At 32.2% G+C, this 27,901-nt stretch overlaps 2 protein-coding genes across 2 annotated transcripts; both read left to right on the forward strand.

Annotated features, from left to right (window-relative positions):
- Window positions 1–9,392: 9,392 nt before the first annotated feature.
- Window positions 9,393–12,079, forward strand: LOC133197891 (scavenger receptor class F member 1-like). Its single transcript, XM_061334073.1, has 4 exons — window positions 9,393–9,396; window positions 10,234–10,362; window positions 11,270–11,401; window positions 11,925–12,079. Exons 1-4 carry the CDS (start codon window positions 9,393–9,395, stop codon window positions 12,077–12,079), a joined length of 420 nt encoding a protein of 139 aa, XP_061190057.1.
- Window positions 12,080–17,359: 5,280 nt separating this feature from the next.
- LOC133197892 (delta-like protein C) lies at window positions 17,360–26,665 on the forward strand. The gene is made up of 10 exons (XM_061334074.1): window positions 17,360–17,414; window positions 17,548–17,778; window positions 18,047–18,301; window positions 20,227–20,340; window positions 20,970–21,224; window positions 22,337–22,465; window positions 22,793–22,924; window positions 23,093–23,224; window positions 23,904–24,035; window positions 26,520–26,665. Exons 1-10 carry the CDS (start codon window positions 17,360–17,362, stop codon window positions 26,663–26,665), a joined length of 1,581 nt encoding a protein of 526 aa, XP_061190058.1.
- Window positions 26,666–27,901: the final 1,236 nt, after the last annotated feature.

The following is a 27,901-nucleotide window of genomic DNA, read 5'->3' on the forward strand; positions in this document are numbered from 1 at the left end:
GGCCTCGATTTTTAAGGTCTCATCCGAAGGACCCGCAACTTTCACTTCAAGAGTGGCGAGCGCATGGCGAAGGAACAGTTCCTATCCATTTTTTATCGACTTAGGTCAGTCGCGGGCGAGATTCGAACTCATGAATCCCGATCACGGGGGAGCGCTTTGAAGATTGCATCCTAACATCCCGTCAAGTCAAACATAATAGAAATCTCCATTCTTAGTGAATCTTTTGGTCAAGTGCCTGTACGACCTCAGATCGATTCAATCGATTACAGTGTATATAAGAGGGTGTTGCAGTTCTTTTGTTATTTTCCCTAAAGCTGTAGCAGTTTAAAAGAAGAAATTTTAAGGAACAGAACACGGTCTTAATTTTTTTACAGATACAACAGTATATACAGCACAATGTAGAACAATATTTGCAAAATGCATATCGACTACCAATATGCCATTAAAAGAAGTGTAAATTAGTCACATAGCAAAAGAAGTCAAGTTTTTTGTTTTTCAAATAGGGAATCCCCATTGTTCTGGAAAACTGCCTCCTTAAAACAGAATGAATTTGATATACGCATAAAGAGACAGGAATTTTCTTTAAAACTGTCATTTCCGATTTTTGTTTCAAAGAGGCATATTTTTGAAAATCACAAAAATCGAAGGAAAATTATTATCCACCCGAAATGCAAAGTGTGTACAGAAAAAAAACACACTATACTTCAGTATGGGAGCTGGTGTAGTGGTACAGCGTGTGGACTCTATGCGAAGATTCTTTTTATCTGAGAATGGGTTCGAATCCTGGAATGGCTGGTATATACATTTTTTTTCTTATACACTATAATGGAAGTACAATGTAACAACTCTCTTGAGAGAGGGAGAGAATGTCAGAAAGTTGATGGGTAATATTTTAAATAAATGCAGAATTAAAATGTTTTCTTTGATAATGTGATCTAAAACTAATAAGACATACATTTAATGTTATCATTTAGTGGCAATGTCTTAAAAAATAAAGTACTATCATTTAAAATAATTTAATTCATTCATATTCATTTCGTTTCATTATTGTTCTGTTAAGTGGCTCAGATTTGACTTGAAACAACTAAATTGAAATGATTCAATGGAATTTCTTTGATATTGCATCAATAGCGTAATTATTGGACACATTTGTATATATTGAAAAATATTAACGCACGCTTTTTACAGTACAATTTTCAAAATGATGTGCGAGTCTATTTATGAAAAGCTATGCATGATATTAACATAAGATGTGAATTAAATGTTTCGTTATAACAAGCTGGGCATACCCGCTGTATAAATAAAGCCATCTACGTAGCATTATCTATATTTAGAGATAACTCTTCATGCGTCGTGGGTATTTAAATGTCCTTCTCGATATAGGGAATAATCTCGAGTTTCTGCAACACCCTCTTTTTTTCTGACTTAATACTGGATGTCTGGTAAGATTACATTGATCTTGTAATTCATTTAATTGTTAAATTTATGTAACGATTTTCTGGCAGTGGTATTAATATCTTAATTACCATTATTTTTCGTTAATGTTGAAATGTCTTTATGTTTTGTGTTTTTCTGTTTAGATATTGTTTTGTATGAGTGTTGTGAGTGTGTTTTTCTATTTTCTAGGGGTTTTTTTTTCTGTGTCTATGATTAAACTACAAGACCGAACCAGATTTGTTTTAACTGAAAAAAATCAAGACCGTGATCCTGTGACATAGGTCAAATGGATTTTACATACTTATATTACCTTTATTAGATTTCTGTAATCTCCATATAAATTATATGCTTTTAACCTTTGGTTATTCAAAAGTTATAATAATTACACACAGAATATATTATACCCTTTTTGCAAATGCACTTAATTCTTTGTTTTATAATTGAGAGAAAGAACATAAATATTTCTCTTTTTTTATTTTGAATGTCTACTGATCTAGAAAAGCAGGAAATGACTCCCTCCACCCTCAAAGAGAGAGAGAGAGAGAGAGAGAGAGAGAGAGAGAGAGAGAGAGAAGTGATCCCCACTTTTTGAGTCTTATTGCTTGGATTGCAATTATTTATGGCTTATCTTATCTGTCTTGTATGTGCTAGATTGTACGAAGAAAAAAAAGTTTTATATTTGGAAGCAATATGTTATGGTGCAAAAGTTTAAGTCAAGGCAAACTGTGAAGTCTTTATCCTGAGATAGAGAGTCATAATTCATTCTGCAATGTCTTGTCACAAGTAATACACACGTGTAAAAATATTAGAAACCATGTCTCTTCAGCTGCATGTGGTACGAAATTTAGGATGTAAATGTATAAATGTGGTTATAATTCGCTAAATTTGTTTTGATTTTCCTTTTTTAAAGTAATTTAGCAAGATGCTCTATATTTCTTTTGATAGAACATTTATTAATAAGGCATTGATGTTTTTAATAAAATAAACAATATGTTACTCAGGGAATTATGATTATACACATTAACCAAAACTCGTGAAAATTGCGTATCACTTATTAATACTACTGAAATGATTATCTGAAGAAAAAAGGTGCCTCATCATTAGGTGATCTATATTACCTATTAGTACGGGAGCGTAAAGGGCTCTACACTTGTTGTGTTATAACTTGTATATTGTCTTTTATTATATACCCAACTGTTTGTCACTCAGTTTTACTGTTGAATATACGCAATCACGAGACGATGTGATCCGAAGGTCCGGGTAACCACACTGTGGTTTTCTGAATCCATATCACCCCTCTCTGAAACTGATGACGTAGTACACAGATAAATGACGTTTTCATTCTCGCGCATCAAAAAGTTCCTTGAGAAAATGGTTTGTTTAATGGATAAAAGTTATGTAATTGATCCAAAAAGTTTTTTCTTTTATCATATTTAGCTAGTTGTTAAGGGGTATATAATAAATTTATCATTATAACAGTAACTTGATCCGAAGAGCCGTATCACGTCTCGTTGACAGGCGCTGATCATCAGATCAAACTCGACGCTTCGCGTCTCGTTTGATCTGATGATCCGCGCCTGTCAACTTGACGTGATACGGCTCTTCGGATCAAGTTACTGTGATAATGATAAATATATATTTTATTGTCTTGTCAACATATGAAGTGTAATAACTCCTTATTTATACATATATTTTGAATAGTATTTAGATGTTTTTGCATAATTTAAGGCACCTTCTTTTATTTAATTGATTTTATTGCTATAAGTTTTATCGACTTAAAAAAATATAGATTTTCAGATATTGATCAAAGCAAGACATTTAATCATATCAATAAAGTAATGTCGATATGTAAAAATCAATATGTAGTTATATCGATATAAATATATGAATATTTCCGAGAAAAAGTGAGAAAATATTGTTATTGAATTAACTTCGCGGGGGCGGGAATTTTAATGAATCTTCACTTTACTTGGGATTCAGTGAAAGCTCTAGTACCATGTATTTGCTATCGTATTCGATTATAGGCTGATACAGATTCAAAAATATATTTGAAAAAGGAGATGGAGAGAAATAAACAGTTAGATCATAGGCATAGTCATAGGGGGCTATATATTGTACTATAAGCACTTTTGAAGAGGAGGCAAGAACATCTTTGTCCCCCACTCCTCCAGCTTTTTTAAACCTTAGTATAGTAGAGATCCGTTAATATATACCAATGATAAAGAAGTTACTCGCAGTTGGATAATTAAATTTCTGCGTTTTTTTCTTGTGATATATTTTATTTGGCTGACCGCACCCTTTCCCTCTTTTAACTCTGTGACTAAGCTTATGCAGATTGGCTGCAATGAAGCACAGATTATTTTACATTATTTTAAGTAATTAGAAGTTACATGTAGATCTGATGTGCTGATAGTCAATTTTTGATATATATATTCTATCATGATTCACTGCTTAATTTTTATGAGTTGTGGGGGGGGGGGGGAGGCTGTGGAGATTCATGTCTATGTGGCACATCCTATGTTTACCACAGAGTGGTAAAACATCAAGCATTTACAGAGTATATAGCAAGTGTCACTTTTATAATATTTTACTTTCTACTTTCGCTTTATCCACAAATAGGACAAGTACTAAATGTATTTATGAATAGAACATTGGAACGATAGGAAATGGGGGAGCTGTACTTAATTATTTTAGTCACAGCATATCTGTTATATGTATTCTTTGCTAGCATATAACTTTTATTTCAAAGAGAGTTTGATAATCTTTATTTATTAATAAGAAAAAAATATTAAATTATAACTAGACATGCATATACTAGTAGATTTAATTTCTTATTAATCAGAATGATTTGATTATAATTGATATTTGCTTCAATGGGGACAATCTAACTGATCACCTCCCTCTCACCCTCTTCTTCTTTAATTTGTTTTTCTCTATAACCATACAAAAAATACTTAACATTTAACACATGACACCGTGACATTGTGCATGTGCCGTCAATAAATCTGAGAGATGTGACGTTTCATTAAATTCCTGCGCCCGCTAAGTAAGTTGAATAGGCGTCGAAACCGGGGGGGGGGGGCGGCTAGGGGGGCTTAGCCCCCCCCCACTTTTTTTTGCAAAGATAGACATAATATAGGCATTTTAAATTGGGGCTTACCTTTTTTCATTGGTTTAGCCCCCCCCCTTTCAATTAGCCACCCCGCTTTCAATTTGCTTCCGACACCTATGAGTTGGAGAACATTTTCAGACTTTTCCCCTAGAAATACTTGCATATTAATATCATTTCAACTCTTATGTATACATTTTTATTGTGTGTGTCGAGCTAACTACATCGATATCTTTAATTTTCATGCTTAAATCAATATTTTCCGTATCGATACTTTTTTAAGTCGATATAATTTTAAGCAATAAAATCGATTACACAGAAAAGACGCTTTAAATTTTGTGAAAATACCCAGATACAAAACAACATATGAATGAAAATAAAAAGTCATTACAGATTAAATGTCGAGAAGACAATAAAAAGGAAGACAATGTACAAAAATATAACACAACAAGTGAAGAGGCATTTACGCTTCCGTATATAAGGCCTTGATTTAAGAGTATAAGTGAGAGTTCAGGAAATTGTCAAGTTGATCAAGTTCAAGGTATATTATCAACATCGTTATCAAGGAAATTTTTGATTTTCAATAAACAAACGTAAGCCTGACTTAACAAAATTGAAAAGGAGATTGCAAGCGACATTGGGAATTCAGTTATCTTAAAAATACTCTATGATAATTTTATGGTAAACACTTGGAAATTGCTGTATTAAACGACCTCGAGAAATGTTATTCATGTCTAGACATATCTGCTTTCTTTCATCGTTACTAGTTCTAAGCGTCTCATGTGATTATGGTAAGGAATATTTATTTTTCTGACTTTAATTGGGATAAATTGATTTATTTATTTTTTTCAGTGACGCGAAGGAAACTCATTACTCTATGTTCATTTTTTGTTTTAAAGGAAAAAAAAAATAATATTACATAACGCGTTGGATTTTCCATGTTTTATACGACGATTCATTGGATAAAAATACTTACGTAGCTTCGGATGCAAAAAGTTTATTTATTTATTTTACATGGTAACATGCATTTGTTTTTCTGGTAAAATAAGGTAATCTCTGGTATATCTGTTAGGAATGGCTTCTTCTTTCTCCTTTTCTTTTCATCAAACATTTGATTATGATAAAAGCATCGAATCAAAGTCAATGCAGCTGGTCGCTGACGCAATAATTTTGATGCAGAAGGAAAAAGAAAGCTTTAATGTTATACTTGATTTTGTGAATTACTGATGCAATGGAATAATTGAATAATCTGCCGACTTGGTTTTCTTGTGTATAAACTACCATAGAGGAAGTCTTTACTTTTGGGCCATGTGAAACACTGACTTCAGTGTATAAGCAAAATCGTCTGGGTATTTTTATTTTCAAAGCAAAATATAAAAATTCAACAATAGACTTTTGCTGAAATTACGGAGTGTGATGATAAATAAAGTATTGTTCATTATACGTAAGAAGAGAGGATGAAAAATATTAAATTCTGAAAAAGAGGAAGTTTACAGGGAGGTTTTAAATATACATTCTTGTAGGGAAATAAGAGCAAATGATTTGAATGATTTTTTTTTTCCGTTTTAGGAGTGGTATTTAGATATAAGTGTCAACAAAGCATTGAAATATACGTGTGTGTATATATATATATATATATATATATATATATATATATATATATATATATATATATATATATATATATATATATATATATATATATATATATATATATATATATATATACACTACTGTAATGATTTTCCCCTTAGATTCCAACAAATCCCCTGACTTTCCCCTGTCTGTCCCTGACATTTTCCTGTCTCCCCCTGACTTTCTCCTATGATCCCCTGTCGTTGTCCCTGACTACCCTGTCTACTCCCTGACGTCCCCTGACTTTGCCCCTGTTACCAATGTTTAACCCCTGACATTCTCTGACGTCCCTGTCAACTCCCTGATGTCCCCTGACTAAGTCCCTGCCCACCCTACCAACACCCTGTCGTTCCCTGACATTCATTTTGACCAGGAAAAAGGGTTAAAATATTTTTTTGTTGCTATTTACTTGTAAGAAAATCTATACCTTACTCCTAGCAATTTTCAAGTTTTGTGAAAATGTAGATTTAATCATTAGTTTTCTGTTTGAAATATCTTTAGCGATTTCTTTCAAAATCTTATTTTATTGATTGTTACTAGCTTTTCAGATAAATCTTAATAAGGTTAAATGCCGTTACTTTAAAAAAAAGATAATAAATTACTAATTTATTGCCTCTTGTGTTTCACGAATGGCATGTAAATATATTTATTTATTTATCTGATTATTTATTTGTTTATTGATTTTATTAATTCATATATCTGTTTATTTATTTATTTGTCTGCTTATTCATCTATTCTTTTTTTTTTTCAATTATATATTTATTTTTTTTTATTCAATCTATCTATCGGATTTATTTTTACGTATTTGTTTTATTTAATTATCAATAAACAAATGGATTTATTTCAAATTTTTATTTATTTATTTTATTTTATTCAATTCAATTATTTTAATTTATTGATTAATTAGATTTAATTCATTTTGTGTAGTTCTTCATATACAGTCTCCGGGTAAAACAAAAGTGCTTCAAACTATTTTTTAAGCATATTCAAATCACTTTTAATTCTTTTAATTTCATGATGGGTATCAAAATCATCGTCTCAGTACACATAGTCGGAATCTGGAATTTGTTTTATTGTTTCCTTTTATTTTGGTAAAAAAAAAAAAAAAAAAAAAAAAAAAAAATCCTCAAAAACTTGTCACGGTTGTGAAAGAAATAACACCTGCAGAGGGGATATTGTCGTGCTACCACAGAATAAACAGTGTATAGTGGTTAGTCAAAAGAACAATAGGTGTCTGGTCTGTGTACCCAGAGTCACTTGTCAACTATCAACAGCTCGGAACTACTCTCACAACCGTGACAGTTTCTGAGTAATATATTTTTTAATTTTTTACCAAAGTCAAAGAAGCAATAAAACAAATTCCGAATTCAGATTGTGCTTAATAAGACAATTATTTTGATACCCATCATGAAATTAAAAGAATCAAAAGAAATGTAAATATGCTTAAAAGATACTTTGAAGCATATTTTGTGTACCTTACGACTGTTTATGCGAAACTCACAAATAAATTGAATAAAATAGAATTAATTAATTAATTGAAATAAAAGGAATTAAAAAAGTAAATAAATATATAATGTCAATCAATTAATTTATAATTCAATAAGGATAATATATCTTAAAAGAAATATATGAATAAATTTAATTACTAAATTAGTCAATAATAAATAAAACAAATAAATAAATAAATACATGTGGATATATAGATTAACATATAAATAAATATAGATATATTTACTTGCCATTCATGACAAGATGCAATAAAATTGTTCTTCATTCTTTTCAAAGTATCTGGCATTTATTCTCCTTAAAATTTATCTAAAAGGTACATGTACTAAACTAAAACATATTTAAGAAATAAATTACTCAAGATATTCAAACAAATAACAATTGACTAAATATATATTTTCACAAAAAATTGCCAAGAGTAACGTATTTCTCACTTGTAAATAGCAACAAAAACATATTTTAACCCTTTTCTGGGTCAAAATGAATGTCAGGGGATGACAGGAAATTGACAGGGTAGTCAGGGGCTTAGTCAGGGGACATCAGGGAGTTGACAGGGACGTCAGGGAATGTCAGGGGACATCAGGGGTTAGACAGTGGTAACAGGGGCAAAGTCAGGGGACGTCAGGGAGTAGACAGGGTAGTCAGGGACAACGTCAGGGAATCATAGGAGAAAGTCAGGGGGAGACAGGAAAATGTCAGGGACAGACAGGGGAACATCATTACAATAGTGATATATATATATATATATATATATATATATATATATATATATATATATATATATATATATATATATATATATATATATATATATACATATATATATATATATATATATATATATATAATTTGTACTTTAAGTTTTAAATTTGTTTTCAGTGAACTATGCTTTTAAACATCCGACTTGGCAAAGAACAACACACTCTTCTAATTTTGGACCTGAAAAAGCAGTTGATGGTTTAAAATCAGACTTATCTGCAGATGGTAATCAATGTAGTATTTCTGCGAATGACCAAAGGGAAGCTTCTTGGCGAATCAACCTACTTGGAAGAAAGTTTATTCATCACATTTTAATTCACTACAGAACAGAAAATATTGCTTGGGGTATACCAACAATACATTTTCAATAATCGACTTATTTTGAATGCATTAATTATCAAGCTTACTTGTTTTTCTCATTCTAAAGATACATTTTTGTTATATTTGCCGAATTTAAATAATCTTTGTGACGATCTAACTCATAATTAGTTTGAATTTTTTTCAAATTAATGGTTTGGTATCATAAAATTTTCTATTTGGTACTAGAAATTTAAAACCTCTATATTGATTATTCGAACAAACGCAAGTTAAAACAATCAACTCAGTACAATTGTCCCCAGAGACCAAAGGCAAATGCATGTACATCTTTGATAAAAGTGAAAGCATTAATTCCGTGCTATTTTAGGTGAAAATAATGCGTTAGCTGGGAGATTTCTTGGAGTCTCTGTCTATGTATCAGACACTGAAAATAAAGATGATGGCAGTTTATGTTTCCATGAAACCGAATATAACATGACAACAATACCAGCTGTAGTAAATATCACGTGTGAGTTATACGGCCAGTATGTCATCTATTACAACGAAAGGAAGACCAACAAAGTTTACCCGTCTGGTTATTCTACATATGCTTTCAATGAATTATGTGAAGTAGAAGTTTATGGTAAGAATGAGTATTTCTATGGTGAACAGATTTATATAATTGATGAAATATGGAGATAACGAACAGTTTTCAAGTTCAAAAGTCCATTCAAAAAATACAGATCTGAAGCAGAGCAAACACAGACCTCTAAAACATCAGAGGTGGGATCAGGTGCCATAGAGGAGTGAGCATCCCGTGCCGACCGGTCACATCCGCTGTTTGCTCCTTGCTATGATCCGGAAAAACAAAAAAAAAAAAAAAATCTGCGGACAATTACATGTTTAAATAATGCCCTAAGAATTAGTATGACAAAACGTCAGGCAGCATTTGACTTAGTGATAGATTGCATTTACTGACAAAGTCATTTTGTCGACTATAGAACTTGCAAAATGATTACTTTAGAACGAGACTGTTGCTATGTTTGTTTCATCAACTTGTTTGTCAATAGTTTGCATCGTTTTTGAAATTGTTCGTACGTAGAACATGCTCTTGACTATCGAATCAAATAAGAGACATAGACGTGATATGCAGGTGATACGGGTATAATGATCAAACTATTTTCCATAATTTAAATGCCTTTTCATTTTACATATAACAAAATTCTAAAATAAACATATTTGTAGTGTTTAATGGAAATATCTATTCCTTCAGTTAGATACATATTTTTAAAGCTTCCAAAAATTCACTATTATCAGATCCAATTCTGATTCAATTCCAGTACCTATAAACATACACATTTGATAAATGTATTGTGCACATTAATTTCAAATTTTTGAGGATGTAAACTAGGATTTAACTGATAAAAATGTTTACTTCTTTGCCCAGCATATCGACATATTTATTGTGCACACTAATCTGTAATTTACAGGATGTGCTCTAGGATTTTATGGAGGAAATTGTTCACTTCCTTGTCCAACACATTGTCAGCATTGTAACACAGAAACAGGTGCCTGTTTATGGTGCGATGTTGGATACACAGGAGAAAATTGTGACTTCCGTAAGTTTTCCAAATTAAGAAATTAGTAAATTTTGTAAAGGATACGTGATGCACTTTTTCCGTCTTAGATTAAATTTTGCTACGTAGTCACATTTTTTCCGCGGAAATTTGTCACAGCGTACTTAAGATTCATTGGAACAAATGATGACAATCTAGGAAATCCAGGTAATTCTGCTGTGATTCTGCTGAATTATGACCCTGCGGAAAAAATAGGCTTACAGTACTTTAATTCCTAATACAATCTTATTCTTAAAAAGTGATGAGAAAAAATTTTATATTTTGAAAAATAAAAGACAATTCTCATATAAAAGAAAAAAAAAATTAAAGGAATGTTTGAAATTGAGAGAACATTCCTAAATTTTGAAAATAAAGATAGAATGAAATGTGAGGTTTACTGTTGGGCTGAGATGAAATATAATGAAAATGTATATTTCACTGGTGTACTTAGAATGCTGTCTTTGAATTTGAGTACAAATATCTTACATCCACTTATTATTTTCTAGTTATTTCTTTTGAGAATCACTTACCTAAAGCTTTCTAGCTGTTCTGAATCTGTTAAGAACAGGTTTTTCTTAAAGCCATCTATATTAAAAAAATGTCAGATTGCAGGGATACAAACAATGAAAACAGCAAAATTATATTGGAGTTTTTAATAAGGGTCGAATTCAAAGTGAATATACTTGCACTGGAGTAGAATAAGCCAGATTTCAATGTTAAAGGATTTCTACATTTTTTTATTTATTTTTTTGTAAAAATAGAAAATAAAATAATATAAAAAAATTCAAATGCTTATATTGGTTTTTCAAGGCTAAAATAATGTTCCCTTACAGAGGTTTTAAAGATCCATTAAATAAGGGTGGTGCATTTCTCCTAAAATAATTTTTTATCACTATTTTGTCCCCTCTAGCTTGTGCTCGGGGAACCTTTGGTGTTAACTGCACCAATAAATGTGGAAAATGTGCCGGTTACTGTGACAATAAAAACGGGAATTGTTCTGAAGGATGTAAACCGGGATATATGGGAATCATGTGCAATGAAGGTCAGTATAATTTTAAAATTTCTTATGACAATAATATACTATTGGTTATGAGTATATAAACTGAGTCTTTTCTAATGATACTATATGTCGATAGCCTACAGATAATAAGATTTTAAGGCTTCTAAAATATTGAGACCTTTGAGACTTCTTTGAATATTGCCAAGAAACAGTGTAAGCAATTGTTTTGTTTATAAAGAATTAAATAACGATAACTAAGTTATTATCACTGCTCTAGAGTCGCGAAGTAAGGAGATGATCCTTACGTCGCGGGTTCGAATCCCACTGTGGGACGTGGAGATCGGTCCTTCGGATGAGAGGTCCCGTGTCGCAGTAGTTGCTGGCACGAAAAAGATTCCTCACTGCTCAATGGCCGTAAGTGCCGAGTAAAGGACAAAATTTGCACATCTCCACCGGCAAGTGGTGGCGTCTCCATATGAGTGAAAAATTCTCGAGAGGGACGTTAAACAGCATATAAACATACAAACTAACTAAGTTATTATCATAAAAATATATATATTTTTAGTTTGTGAACTGGGAAAGTTTGGAGATAATTGCAATCAAAGTTGTGGAATGTGTATAGGGGAGTGTATACATATGAACGGAATATGCTCTGGAGGATGCCAAACCGGGTACCAGGGAGATTTGTGCGATAAAGGTTGCTTAATCTGCTTCTTTTAATTACTTCCGCCATCAAAGTTTTTTGTCTCCCTAGTTGTCTGTCTATATGTAGCTCTCCATTGTAAGTCAAGATATCTGAATTCCGATCTCACAGAATTCTAAATCAATGTTTTAGAATGTAATGTCTTAATGCAATAGTTAAGAATAGTTTACGTTTTGTCGGCGGCTTCGATAAATTATCAAAACTTCATTTTCTTTCAAAAGTCCAAATTTCCTGAGAATTAATTTGAATGCTTCCTTAACACATCTGCATAGTAGATAAATAAATAATCTTTTAATCTTTTATATAGAATGTGCATCAGGAACATATGGACCAAACTGTACTAGCCAATGTGGAGAATGTTTCGGAAACTGCAGTCATGTAAATGGACACTGTACAAATGGGTGTTTTGCAGGTTACTTAGGAATTAAGTGTAACAAAGGTACATTTTAAACAGTTAATAAGGTCTGACGGTATGTCCCTCGAATTTCTTTCTTTTTTGATGGGCTGGGGTCTCTTTGAAATACAACAAATATGCATATAATCTTTGCTATCTTCTAAACTGGTTCAAATATGTCTCAAAACATTACATGTACACTAAAATAAAAATATCCACAAATCAGGTTATTTCAAGTTTGATGAATATAAAGGAAATACCATTCTTTGGAATCTCGCACAAATGCCTGGAAATATACTTCACTTTTTCTTGAAGAAACTTTTTATGTAGACAAACTTCACTTACAAAGACTTCGTTAAATTTCACATAATTGGAAAATCTGTCGTCTAACCTTTCAATATACCTCGCATACATCATGCTGTTTCAAGAATGGGATATTATATTGTAATCAATTTGGGTTTGCTTAAATGCATTCTGTTTATTGGCTGGTGTGGCCTTCTTCATTTTAATTATTCGACCATAGAAAATTTTACTAGAATTTAGACCTGGTTCATTTTTATCATCAATTTAATGTGTTCATTTACACAAAAGGTTTTTTATTGTGTTGAATAACAAAAATACTTGAACTTTTCTTAGAATAAAAAATTTCATTGAAACTTATCTTAACTGAAATCATACACTCTATTTTGATATTTTTAGAGTGTGCTTTAGGAACATATGGTGTAAATTGCAGTGGATATTGTGGAAGATGCACTGGAGCGTGTAGCAATGTTGACGGAAGTTGTGCTGGAGTGTGTGAGGCAGGATACAATGGGAAAACATGTCATGACGGTAGATATATATTTAGTTATATAGTTGGAAGGAAGGACTGATGAATTGATGAATCGATATTTAAACTTTGTCTATTAATACATGGATTATGGATGGTTTGCGCATTGCAGAAAAATACGTTATCCTCATAAGCCGGCTATGCACATTTTTCTGCATTGGTTGCAGTCTTTAATTCCTGTATTAACAAAGAAAGCTTTTCTTTGTTTATATTTAAATCTGAACAAGTTATTAGTATTGAGTGGATGAGAGTACGTAAACTATTGTATTATTAATCTATATTTTACATCGATAAAAAGCCTACTTCTTGAAGATATCTTTCATACACATGGCTTGGAGAAAAAAAATTCACTGTAAATAACTAACTGATCAGTGGATGTAAACAGATAAGATTTATTAGTCTAGAAGATGTCCGATCGTTTAAGTTAAGAAAGAAAAATATACGTATTTTAAGGTTATCAGTTTTTATACTGTTACAGAGTGTGATTTTGGATATTTTGGAGTCAATTGTCAACAGGAGTGCAGTATGTTTTGCTCAACGTCCCGAAACTGCAGTAGAATCAGTGGACATTGCATGGATGGCTGTAAACTTGGATGGGAAGGCCTGGATTGTCTTGAGTGTAATTTTTTACATACATATCTATTCTTATTGCCCACGTATTAATTATATTTCTTTTCAGATACAAAAAAAATCTTTATTCATAAAATGCATTTAATTGGTTTGTAATCTTTCTTAATTTCACTATTGCAAAATTTAGTTAGCTATCATAAAGTGAGCAGAATTCTTGGATCAATGGAAACAGTTGCGGTATTGTCAGTTAGCCTGTCAATCAACATATGTCTTGTGTTTGCCTACTGCATAAGCAGGTAAAATGTTGAGGATTATCAATTATTGATTGATTGTATGTTGTTTTACTTCCCATTCGAGAATTTTTCACCCATATTATAGAGAAGTCACCATATACTGGTGTAGGGCTTCAAATTTAGACCTTTACCCGACACTCAGGGTCATTGAGCAGTGAGGAATTTTTATCGTGTCAACGCTTGCCGTGACACGGGGCCACGGTTTTTAAGGTCTCATCCGAAGGACCTGCAACTTTCACTTCAAAGTGCAGAGCGCATGGCGAAGGAACAGTTGCTACCATTTTTATCGACTTGTGTGATTTGCAGCCGAGATTCGAACTCACGACCTCCCGATCACGGAGCGAGCGCTCTACCTACTGAGTTACCGTAAACGGTCATCAAATAAATAATATTTTATAATTAATTATAATTAGTAACAAACACCACATAAGACCACACCATTTCAGCTTTGTCCATTTTATTTTCTTCTGATAGAACAACATGATTTAATTCAATAAATACTCAAAGTACTCAAAGGATCTTAAATATCTGAGCACATTTTTTTTTATAAAATAAAAACTCTCAATGACTTTCCATGTAGACTTTCATTCTGTTTGACCTTTAGTTATCTTTAAAAGGTACGATTCAGGTCTGAAAAGAAAACGACAGAAGGCACACTCTTGTGGTTCCAGACGTGATTTTATGTCAGCAGGAGTACAAACAGGATCAGTCAGTCTGGATGTCGAGGAACAAAATAATGGAGGAAGTTACACCGAACTGCAATTCCTTAATAACACGAATAGTGATTATTACAATATGTAAAGAAATATAAATATTGATCTTCCGCTCTTTAACGAAAACACTGAATGTTTGAAACTACTTCTATGTTTTTGACACTTCCTTACAATGATCCTTTGTCATTAAGTATCTGACTTTTTAAATCACGTTTTTTTTTATTCATTTATTCTTATGCCAAAAAATATTTTTTTTTTTTCAAATACACATGTAACCGATAATATGATGAACAATCCTTTAATTTATCTGCATCATAACATTGTATATGGCGTGTCATTAAAAGAAAATTAGTACCAGACTTATTATCATCATTGCATTAAAGTTTAATATGTTTTAATTGAATATATGTCAACATATTGGATACATTAATATTTAAAACGAATATGTACTTCTCGATTCTATTGGCAATCCATTTAATCGAAAATGATTACTTAACAAATGTGCAGCACATGCTAAAGAATTTAAACACCTTGTCCAATCTTGCAAATATAGCACACAATGGTTATATGGGTCTTTGGGCGAGTTGTTTAAAACTGCAGCCAATTATTTTTCAGTTTTGCACTTTGCATATGACCGACGGTATCTCTGTGAACAATTGTCACGTAAACTATAAATTATATAATATTGTGTCTAATTAAAAAAAAAGGTTTCGACAATCCGTGAAATCATCATTGAAGGGAGAAATGTTATAAAATTTCTTGGAAATCACAGTACCGTGGTGATAACTAATGTGAGTCTTGTTGCTCACTGCCTTTTATGGTATTAGTCCAATAGTCACAAAAGAAGTTGGCATACTGATGATCTATCACTGTATCTCATTCTGGTTATCAAAACGTAGCACATCAAATCAAATTGAAGACACATGTACGAAAAATTCTCAGTAGAACATCGAGGTGTATACTGTGTATCAAACGTGTATTGCAGACCAGTCTTATTCCTAAGAAATTAACTTTGGAATACATGTATATGTTAAGTTTTTTTTTATTGTCCCTTATTGATTCATTTTGCATATGAAATTATTATTTAGCGCATACGGATACCTTCATGTTGATGTAAAACGTGAAGATAACGGACAATGATCAAAATTGATGAGATATTAAGAGGGCGATATTTTGGGATAAAAAAGTACATTCGTACTCAGGATGGCCCTTCTTTTTAAGTACTCTACTAATATCAGAAAAATGAAATATGGTTAGTAACCACACATTTACGACGATACGATTTTCTATTTAGACTTGATACATGATGTGGCAGTCACGTGATTTTAGCAAATATACTTGCAGTATTGAGGTAACCTATGAATTTCAATATTGCAAGGATATTTCCAAGTTCAAATTTTAAGTTTAGTATATATATTTTTTCAACACCCATTGTAGCTGTGTCCTATATCCTATATGTATAGATTCTACTATTTAATTATTATTATTTTTTTTGCTGGTCTACTGTATTTGATATACAAATGTTTAATTCATTTTCAAGATTTCACCAGGATCGCAGCGATTTTCAATTACTTTAATGTTTCTAGTGTTTATGCGTAAAAGCTTACTATGATCCATTGATTGTATGCTCTTGCACTAGATCGATTTATTGGGACCCTTATATTACCCTCCAGTGTTTCTGCATACAAATATACAGTATCGGTAAAATAGGAAATTTACGGAAAATGTATGGGTAAAACATTTAAAAAAAAAAAGACACCACATTCAAGTTAATTACCTGTTAAATATCTGAAAACTATGTTTTATTTAATTACAAAATACATTTTTATTGTGAAAATATTTTCTTGATTCGCTTCTCATTGTATACAAACTTCGTCAAGTTTTACGGAATGACGTTACTACGACAAATTCTTTGCGATCAGTGACTTGTATATACGTTGCTATGTGGGTTTTAACTAACGATAAAAAACATATTAAGTATGTAAGTTTTCATGTGGTTTAATGCTCTCCTTTAGTTTAAAATCGCACATTATTTCATTTTGTTGTACATGTATTTTCTAGAATAGTCGGTTTTGTATGGTCATTACATATTAGTTAGACCACGCCTCCGTTTTGTAGCTTATCTAAAGTATTTGAAAAAAAATAAGTTATTTTCCCATTGATAAATGGTGTAAGATGATGCATAGGTACATAAAGGAAACATACACATAGTAAAAGCTATCCTTGATCAAAATGAATATAGTTATATTCTATAAAGTAAATTGTAGCCTTTTTCTGTTACATCGTATCTTCCTCTTCTAAAGTAGCAACTTGGTTTATGGTTCCAATTGATAGTTTATCATTTATCTTCATTTTGTATCAGCTTTCGTTTTGGTTATATACTTCCCAATTGATCAAATCAAACCAAATATAATATATGCCAATCAAATTAAGCATGCGTTGCTAAACAGGAAGTGAATTTATTTATATCCACATTAATGAGATGTTCTTGGATCAAAATGATTCTGAGTATGATTATAGCTCTGGCTTTTCCAAGAAAGTCTTGTTCTTATGGTAAATAATTTTCTTTTATATATACCTTAGGGTTTGACTTTTATGTGGCTTAAAGGAAAAATAATATTCTCGATTTTTATGGGTTTTCGTAATAAGTGTCCAAGTAGTGGACTCCTTTGTTGTATTACTTTAGAAAATATAGCACTTCTTAAACCTACATGGCAAGCTACAACATATTTGAATCATTCTGGACTTGGACCAGAAAAGGCTGTTGATGGACTTAAATTCAACCGTTCTTGGTTTGGACACCAGTGCTCCATATCCACCACTGGTCAAACCACAGCCACCTGGTGGGTTGACCTTCAAGACATCCTTAGTATCCACCATATTATTATTTATTACAGAACCGATAACGTCCCTTGGGGTAAGATCGTTTTGTAAAAAAAAAATTAAGAAACTTTTAATTATTTGTCATTAAGGAATAATTACTATTTTTAAAATTTTACACATTTTGATATATGTTTGTTTTCCTCTTTGAAGGATTAGTGAGCCTATTAAACATTAATTAAGGAAATAATTTGAAATTTGAATGTTAATATATGAAAATTTATATAGGTCTGATCTAGAATTGGAAGCAATTTATGCTCATCAATTAACAATGTTATAGATTGACTGACAAATATTTATTCCAGATAGTGACAATCACTTTACGACACGGTTTCTGGGCTTCTCGGTTTTTGTGTCAAATACACGAAACAAGGAAGATGGAACATTGTGTTTCCATGATAACGAATACAACATCACAACAATCGCAGATGTCGTCAATATTACTTGTACCGTTCACGGACAATATGTTATATATCATAATGAAAGACTTCTCACGAAAGAATATCCTCAGGACTATTCTGAAACTGCTTTTAATGAGTTGTGTGAAGTTGAAGTTTACGGTAAATTAATGACTAAATTGTATTAATTTTTCGACTTCAAATTTATCATCATGATATTGATGATAATTCTAATATAACAACAATTCAGCATAACTGTTTTCTTTAAATTAGTGTTTCGAATTAGATGCCTACCTGATTAATCAGATCTTTTTTTGTCTTAGTTAATTTTAAAACTTCCTATTTTGATAGGATGCCCTTTGGAAGGTTATTATGGTAAAGATTGTTTTCTTCCTTGTTTACAAAATTGCCTGCAATGTGACATAGAAACAGGTGAATGTATTCAATGTGAGCCAGGATTCCGCGGGAAAAGCTGCGAAATACGTAAGACTTCATGCAATCTGAGGATAGTAAAACGTTCCATCTCTTTAATTTTGGTCAAAACAGCATCTGTTTTATATAATCTTGCAAATCATCAAATGAGCAGGAATTTTGATGCTCTTTAATTGGTCTAGACACCTTTTTCTGAGGTGTACCTCAGGGTGAGTTCACCTCAAAATGAAGTTCCGGGAGTTTTATTCGGGTTTTACCCGTTCACCAACCATAGTATGAGTTGTTGTTAATGTAAACATGGCAGATGCTAATACTCGAAGAGACTAAACTCATTTCTTAGTAAAAAGTTCAATAATTATTGTTTAATAATATTGTTTTCATCTTTTAAACATTTGTTAAGCTGTTGAAATATAACTACAATGATAATTATGTGTTGGTACACTACGCATTATATTATGAGTGTTTATATTTGTTGGTGACAAGAACTAAAGTGTCATAAATATTGTAAAATTCCTGATCATTTAATAAAACGGTTAAAGTGTATTGACTTTTAAATTCGGTCTGCTCGTGACTATACGGACCTGATCGGGAATTGGTTAACCTCGGCCTTCGGCCTAGGTCTACCAATACCTGACCAGGTCCGTATAGTCACGAGTAGACCTCATCAAAAGTCAATAATTGTATAATATAAACGTGTGACAAAATGAGTCTTCAATTTTGATAGCAAAAAAGTATTATTATGCTTTGATGACATCTTTCTAAGATATACATTAATATTTTGTATTTGCTTGACTCAAACAATTGATTACTTAATATCTTATTCACTGTTCAGAAGGATCACGGAGATAATTTATATTCAGGTTTAAGCTGGAATATAAAATTGGCTTTTAACAATTAAGGAAAAATTCCGTGTTAAAGGGGGGGGGGGGAGGTATAATCCTTTAAGCGCGGCGAGAATAGTTACATCATATCCATATGTATATAATTAGTTACAAATAAATAAAGGTTACCATTACCCTCTGTTGAATGGGAATATTTATTCGGTTTAGAACAGTTAGAAGGGACATTTCTATCTTTGAGGAGGAGGGAATACATAATATATCCCTGTTGCAAAAAAAAAAAAAAAAGATCCGATAGTTTTTAAGGGATCCTTTTCTACCACTCTTGAAGGAGAAGCATCGTTTCTTCCTATTTTTGTATATTTTTGATACCCCAATGCCAAATTGTCCTTGAAATGTTTCTTTCAAATTGGCGAGCATCATTCTGTATCGACATTACATGTAGCACCACTGACGTTAATAATAACTGATGTCAACCAGTTCCTTTGCTTTCAATCTGGTTGAATAATCTGTCAGGAAAATGTTGATGCCCACAACAAACTAAAGTACTATGATTATTGTTCCCTAAATTCAATATGCCGTCATGCTTTTGCTTGTTATTTTTTCAATGAAATCAGTATTTTTAAACTTGCTTAAAATGAATTAAAAATAAAATCTAAATTCAAGTAAATTTCCGATTTTTTTTCTAGAGAAACAACGAGTTTTATTTTTTTTTTGTCTTTCTTGCAGAATTCCTCAGTTCGTTTATAAATACCTTTTATTTTAGAGAATTAAATTACATCTATATGTAAAATTTTATATATGTATATTTTTTAGAAAATATCGCATATAAACATCCGACCTGGCAGAAAACAACACATCCTTCTAATTTTGGACCTGAAAAGGCAGTGGATGGTTTAAAATCAGACTTTTCTGCAAATGGTCATCAATGTAGTATTTCTGCCAATAACCAAAGGGTAGCTTTTTGGCGAGTCAACCTACTTTCAAGAAAGCTTGTTCACCATATAGTTATATATTACAGAACAGATGGCAAGCTTTGGGGTATACCTGTAATACGTTTTCACAGCTCAATTGTATTTGCATGTATAAAACTGCTTTATCCACATCCATGTAACAAATTGGTTATGTTTGTCGATGTTTTGTTTGTTTGTTTGTTGTTTAACGTCTCTCTCGAGAATTTTCACTCATATGGAGACGCCACCACTTGCCGATGGGGAGCTGCAGATTTTTGACCTATACTCTGCTCTTAGGGCCATTGAGCAGTGAGGGATCTTTTTCGTGCCAGCACCTACTGCGACACGGGACCTCGGTTTATACCGTCTCATCCGAAGGACCGGTCTCCACGTCCCACAGTGGGATTCGAACCCGCGACGTAAGGATCAACTCCTTACTCATTTTCATAAAATTTGTCAATTTACTTTACATAATTTATGACTGCTACAAGAAAATCAAAGTTTTTGAATGTTTGAGAAAAAGACGATAAACTTTCTTTTGTCCTTTAAAAAGGTTGTATAAACTTCGCTTTATGGGTTGAAAACTTTAAATCTGAATTATTTCAGATGAAAATAATTCTTTAGCTGCAAGGTTTCTTGGATTCTCCCTCTATATATCCGAAACTGAGAGTAAGGATAATGGTAGTTTATGTTTCCATGACACCGAATACAATATGACAACAATACCAGCTGTAGTTAACATCACATGTGAATTGTACGGCCAGTATGTAATCTATTACAACGAAAGGAATTCTGACACAGATTATCCGCCCGGTTATTCTACATATGCCTTTAATGAACTATGCGAAGTGGAGGTGTATGGTAAGAATCATAATTCCTATAGCTAATTGAAAGAATGGATTGTTTTTATGCCCCCGGATCGAAAGATCCCGGGGGTATATTGTTTTTGTCCTGTCTGTCTGTTTGTCTGTTTGTTGTTTATCTGTTTGTCTGTCTCTCTGTTGTCAACTTTAACCTTGCCCATAACTTTTGATTGGTTGGAGCTATGACTTTCATATTTCACATGTGTATTTCTTGTGACAAGACCTTTCTTTTGGTACCATCATATTTGACCTTTTGACCTTGACCTTGGAGTTTGACCCACTTTTGAAAAATTTTATGAGACTTTAACCTTGGCCATAACTTCTGAACAGTTGGTGCTTGGGGTTTCAAACTTCACATGTGTATTTTTTGTGACAAGGCCTTCCTTTGGATACCAACAACTTCGACTTTTTGACCTTGACCTTGGAGTTTGACCCACTTTTGAAAAACGTTAACCTTGGCCATAACTTTTAAACAGTTGGCGCTTGGGGTTTCAAACTTCACATGTGTATTCCGTGTGCCAAGACCTTCCTCTGGATATCAACCTCTTTGACCCTTTGACCTTGACCTAAGAGTTTGGCCTACTTTGGAAAAATTTTAACCTTGGCCATAACTTTTGAATGGTTAGAGCAAGGGCTTTCGTACTTCACATATGTATTCCTTGTGACAAGACCTTCCTTTAGACACCAACAACTTTGACCTTGACCTTGATGTTTTACTTACTTTTAAAAAACTTTAACCTTCGCCAAAACTTTTGAACACTTGCAGCTAGGGATTTCAAATTTAACATTTTTCATCTTTTGGCCTGGATTTATACTTGCATTTGAGAAACTTTAACCTGTGCCATAAGCTGTCATACGGGGGCATCAGTGTTTCACAAACACATCTTGTTTCAAAATATTTTGACTGTATTTTATGTAAACAAATATACTTTTTATGAAATAACGAAAACATATCTCAAATGTATAAAAGAATAGTTAACTAGAATTTTTTTTTATTATTTTACAGACTTTCAAAATTCATGCTTATAGTATTGTATTCTTTTTCACTGCAATTGATCTTATGGACGCACGTTTTGACCAATTTTCTGTGCTTACATTGGTCTTTAACAGGATGTGTTCTAGGGTTTTATGGATCAAATTGTTCACTTCCTTGTCCAGCACATTGTCAGAATTGTAACACAGAAACTGGTGACTGTTTGTGGTGCGATGTTGGGTACACTGGAGAAAATTGTGATTTCCGTAAGTTTTGGAATTAAAATATATTGTGAATTTTGTGAAAGGCAAGGTAAAAAATCTTAAAAATGGAATCTAAAATTTTAGCTTTTTAAAAAAATGAGAGATATTTCTTCTAAGAAAAAGAAAATACTTAAAGATTTGGAAAAATAGTAGAAAAAAGATAAAATATAACGTGGAATTTTCACAATTTTTTTTTTTTTTTTTTTTTTTGGTGATTTCCTCTAGCTGAAAGCGTCAATGGCTCGCCCATTTCATGATTGTATGGTATGCGTTGATTCATTAAATTAGAATTCTGCCTTTGAATTTTGTTTTTAATATTTTTCCCTTCAGCCTGTGCTCTGGGAACCTTTGGTGCCAACTGTACCACTGAATGTGGAGAATGTTTTGGGAGCTGTGACCACAGATACGGAAACTGTTCAGGGGGATGTAGGGCTGGATTCACTGGAATCATGTGCAATGAAGGTCTGTTAAAATTACAATAGAGTACTGTTGGTAATTACGTTAATTTTTACACTAACAATTAACTTTTCTGAATATATTTACTAAGCCATCCAAGCAAATTTGTTTTTTATTTCGGTAACGACAACTGAATTATTATCATAAAACCTGAAAACACCTTTATGTTCTTAGTGTGTGAACCTGAAAAGTTTGGAGAAAGATGCGAGGAAGTTTGTGGAATGTGTTTAGGGGAGTGCTTTCATATCAATGGAACTTGCTACGGAGGATGTCAATCCGGGTACCAGGGTGATTTGTGTAAGAAAGGTAGCCAAAAATCTTTTCATTTTCTCCGCTGTAGATTTAAGACGGATGTCATGTTTCCCTGTAATTGTCTCTCTCCCTTCCCGCTAATTGCTTTGATCGAGAGGGGGGGGGGGGATCGATGTCATTGGAAACATAACTGGCTAAAGATGTGGTTGAAAATCATCCAAATATGGTTCCATTTTGTTTTCACCTAAACCTCTGCATAATATAATGAAATTAATAAAACATCTATCAAGATTTTGATTTGATGGATGAGCTTTTCCGCCCATAACATAAATTCTAGTGTATACAGTTCTTAGTGGCTATTGTAAAGGTTTTTAAACAATGTCTTTATTAATTTATTTATTGATTTATTACTTGATTATATTAATATATAAAGTATTGATTTTAAATATATCAAAATCATTCTTTGAATTTATTTTTGACGGAATTTGGGGGAATTATTAAAAGCACTCTAATGTTCAAGTCACAGAGACAAAATATTATAGTGAACTTTTCATGAAAAAATAATACATATAAAATATCTCTAATTACTAGATAATACTTTATGGCATTTGTGTACCTACATGTAGATCAGAGAATGATGTTAAAAAGTGATTTAATATTGAAAAAGTATTCATATGTTCAGGTATTTTAGTCAGATATGAAGTATAATTTAAGTCTTTTGGTTGCAATTAAGAATGTGAGCCAGGAAGATATGGCGATGGATGTTTAGAATATTGTGGCAACTGTGCTGGAGAATGCAATCACGTACATGGGACGTGTTCAGGTGGATGTAAAGCTGGGTATAGAGGATTAACGTGTAAAGCAGGTAATCAATATCTGTTCATTGATACAATGATTGAACTAAAATCTACGAAATATTGGGATACTGTTACACTAAAAAAGTAACTTACAGTAATGATTTTATGATTTTTGCCTGTCTCTATTTTAATTAAATCCTCTCATAACACTTCAAGCATATATACGAGGAAGAAACTGCTTAAATTTCTTGTCATACTCATTTAAATAAGTCTACACACTTTGTAAAATATGCTTTAAAGTAGACTTTGGTTTGTTTGGTCAGCATGATATAACGTTATGCAAACCTCAGGTGATATTTATTCATCCAAATAAATTACAGTGTATACCGTAAAACGGGTATTTTCTGCAGTTGGAAATGTTTGCGATTTAACCCCTAAAAGATAGCAAATTAATTTCTGCGTTTTCAATTTCTGCGGTTGCATTATACCGCAAAAAATTATTTACTGGGTATGATCACCAATCTCTAAGAATTATCAGATAGCTGCCATGTTTACGTTTTATAAATTCATTGAGACATATTGAACAAAGTTGCATGAGAACTGGTATTAAGCTATTAAGCTTAATTTAAAATACTATCTTTCAGTTAGTCTTTGTAAAATTATGTCGAGTCCCAACTGAAATGAATTACTAGTATTGCAGTATAGGTCCACCCAAACAACAATAAAAAATCTTTATTCTACATTGTAACAAACGTTTTGTGCGATCTATTAAAATATTTTAATATATAGATAATTAATGCATCCAAGCCATATTCTAAAAAATACACTTATAGTTAATTGCCATCAAAATTAATCCGGTGTTTATATTTTAAGGGGATGAAGGACACATGGTCACATGACTTTGTTAAACTACGTCATAGTCTCCGTTTATATAAGTGCGAAACGTGTAAGGTATCAGTTCTTGTATAAATTTTTGACAATTTTTTTTCTTTAATTACCATCTTATACAAAAAAAGGAAAAGTTTAACATTCTTGTAAACATTAACAAATTATGAAAAAAGATTGATCCACTCCTCTGTTTCCCTAAACTGCGCGTCCAACAAGTCGGTGACGTCATACACGATCCGTTAGTACAGCAAGATCATATTCGGTGAATACAGGGAGCGGTATTATTATGTAAAAACAGCTCATAATCAGTATATGAAGAAATATTTTGAGAAACGGGGAACAGAAAAATTATTTTTGCCTGGCTGGTGACGGAAATCAGATGTAGGTATATCTTATTTCGCTTATTTAGCTTACGTGTGACGTCATAGTTGGTTTTTCCCGTACTCGAGAAATGTAAACATGACAAGTTTTTGTCCTGCATATGTCGTCTTTAACGATGTCCTATGCAATATTGAGGTCAGCTTCACCATTCGAAATTTTTACAGTTAATCAATGATTTGAAGGACTTGCATTTCAACGTAAATTTAAAAATATTGAATGAAAGAATTTTTTGTAAATTACGTTTTTCTTTGTTCAAGTTGTCTTAAAAAGTTCGTAATTTTCCCTATCCAGATGCAGTCTGATAGAAGAAACTTGCTTTTTCGAATTTTAAACCCTATTCATACTCTGAAATATTTTAAAAGATACATGTTCACTTACATATTTTTTATATATGCTTTAAAAATCCCATTATGGACAGAGTAATAAGCCCGGAAACATGAAGAATTAAAATTCCACTGAGATACTGTAGGGCATAGTATTTATCAATCAATATCTCTAAAATTAGGTAAGAAACCTAATGATATAACTGCTTTAATATATGTGGGACATACTTAATTAGAAATATACAAAATATAAAAAAAATTGAATGACAAGTATTTTTTCAGCTAAAGGTCCTTCTCCCCCTTAAGCTCAAACAAACAGTTGCATAATCAAGTAACCTAAAGTTGACCGTGTACAATCACAGGTGCCATGTGCATTGAGGCGTAACTAATCCTATCAGTCGTCTGCATTGTGTGAAATTCACGAGACAATCAAGCCACTTTGTGTATACAAGCAGTAATTATGGTCTCCAGATAAAACACTAGATTAAAAAAGCGTTGTTAAAGAAAGAAAGAAAAGCTACTATGTGTTGTTTGCAGCTATCGGAGTTTGGACTATTAATTGCGAAATCTCTTTTAGTCATTTACATGTACATGCATATCCATATAAAATAAAGAAGTGGGTACAAGAAAAAATGTTTTTGTATGAACTTATCAAATTGATATTTACAGCAACGTTTTAATTCAATATGTTTTGGAAAAATCCTGATATCTTATATCTACGAATTTCGATAACACACAAATTTTCTCGCTAACGAGGACATACGCACCACCTATCATACTTGCATGTATAAAATATATATCTGAAGAAATATTGAAAAAATATTTTGCGATTGTAATTTTTGAGGATTTTTCCTATCCGCAAAATTCCGCAAAAATTGGACAACCGCAGAAAATACCCGTTATACGGTATGTCACTATCTTAAACGAGAGGGAATATGTCCTATGTTTTGAATGATTTAGAATGTGTATCAGGAAGCTATGGACTCAACTGTATTGAGCAATGTGGGGAATGTCTTGGAGACTGTAACCACTTTAATGGACGCTGTCCAAGCGGTTGTAAACCAGGATATCATGGGATCAACTGTAAAGAAGGTTTAATTTTCTAACGATTTAAATCAACTATAAGTAAATCTTTGATTTCAAAGGTATTTCAGGTAAAAAATAAACCAATGCACAACCCTACGTTGGTTTTAATACATTGTCTTAAAATAGTTCTTTACATTTAAAATGGGCATTATATTAGGGATGTATAATATGTGTGCCGTTTTGCAAGGATTTTTTTTTATCATATGATTAAGAACCGGTACAATTTTTATGAATGTTTTCAAAAATAATTTAAAAAGAAAAAAAAAGTAACAACTCACAATAAATTTACTACAAGCGCTTTTTCAATATTCGGCATTCATTGCCGAACTCTGTATATTTAAAATAGACGGATGAAATACTATGCCAAAAGACATACACATTTTGTACTCTTTCTTTCTTTCTGAAATGTGAGCTAAGTATTATTTTATTACATAGTACTTTATTCTATATTCTCTAAGAGTGTGTGTTGGGGAGATATGGTGTAAACTGTAGTAGACACTGCGGAGAGTGCGTTGAAGGATGCAGCAATATTGACGGAAGCTGTGTAGGGGGATGTAAGATCGGATACGAAGGGAAAACTTGTCACAAGGGTAGGTATATTGTTAGACCAATAGATGGAAAGTAAGAACGATTGATAGACTGAATTTTGTTGCTTTATGTCCTTTTGAGACGTCACAAAATATAAGTTAGGGGATTCAAATTTAGACCTTTTTTCAACACTTATAATTAGGACTATGGAGCAGTGATGCTTCTTTGTCGTGCAAATGCATATGAAGACACAGGACCTATCTTTTTAGGTCACATGCGAGATACGTCTTAGAATTGACGCTGTTCTGGAACGAGAATTATAAGAAGGAAAGATAGATAGATAGATAGATAGATAGATAGAGAGAGAGAGAGAGAGAGAGAGAGAGAGAGAGAGAGAGAGAAGTTCTAGATCCATTTTTTATCCAGTGAAAAAATGGAAAGTCTCGAGAAGATGAACATAAATAAGTATATTTTTACAACGTTGCGTCTTCCCCAACAAGGGCTCGGAACTATTCAATAATATAATTATAATAATTCTTATTATTACAGTATGTGATTTTGGTTTCTTTGGAGCCAATTGTCAACAAGAATGCAGTATGTTTTGCTTTACGTCACAAAATTGCAGCAGAATGACTGGACATTGTTTGAATGGATGTAAACAGGGATGGCAAGGCATGGATTGTTTGGAAAGTAATGCTTCACATATCTGTTCTTGTCTAACTACTTCA

The sequence above is a fragment of the Saccostrea echinata genome, unplaced genomic scaffold (assembly GCF_033153115.1).
Source record: "Saccostrea echinata isolate AGI-Se365-2 ecotype Australia unplaced genomic scaffold, CSIRO_AGI_Sech_v1 ptg000032l, whole genome shotgun sequence".
Lineage (NCBI taxonomy): Eukaryota > Metazoa > Mollusca > Bivalvia > Ostreida > Ostreidae > Saccostrea > Saccostrea echinata.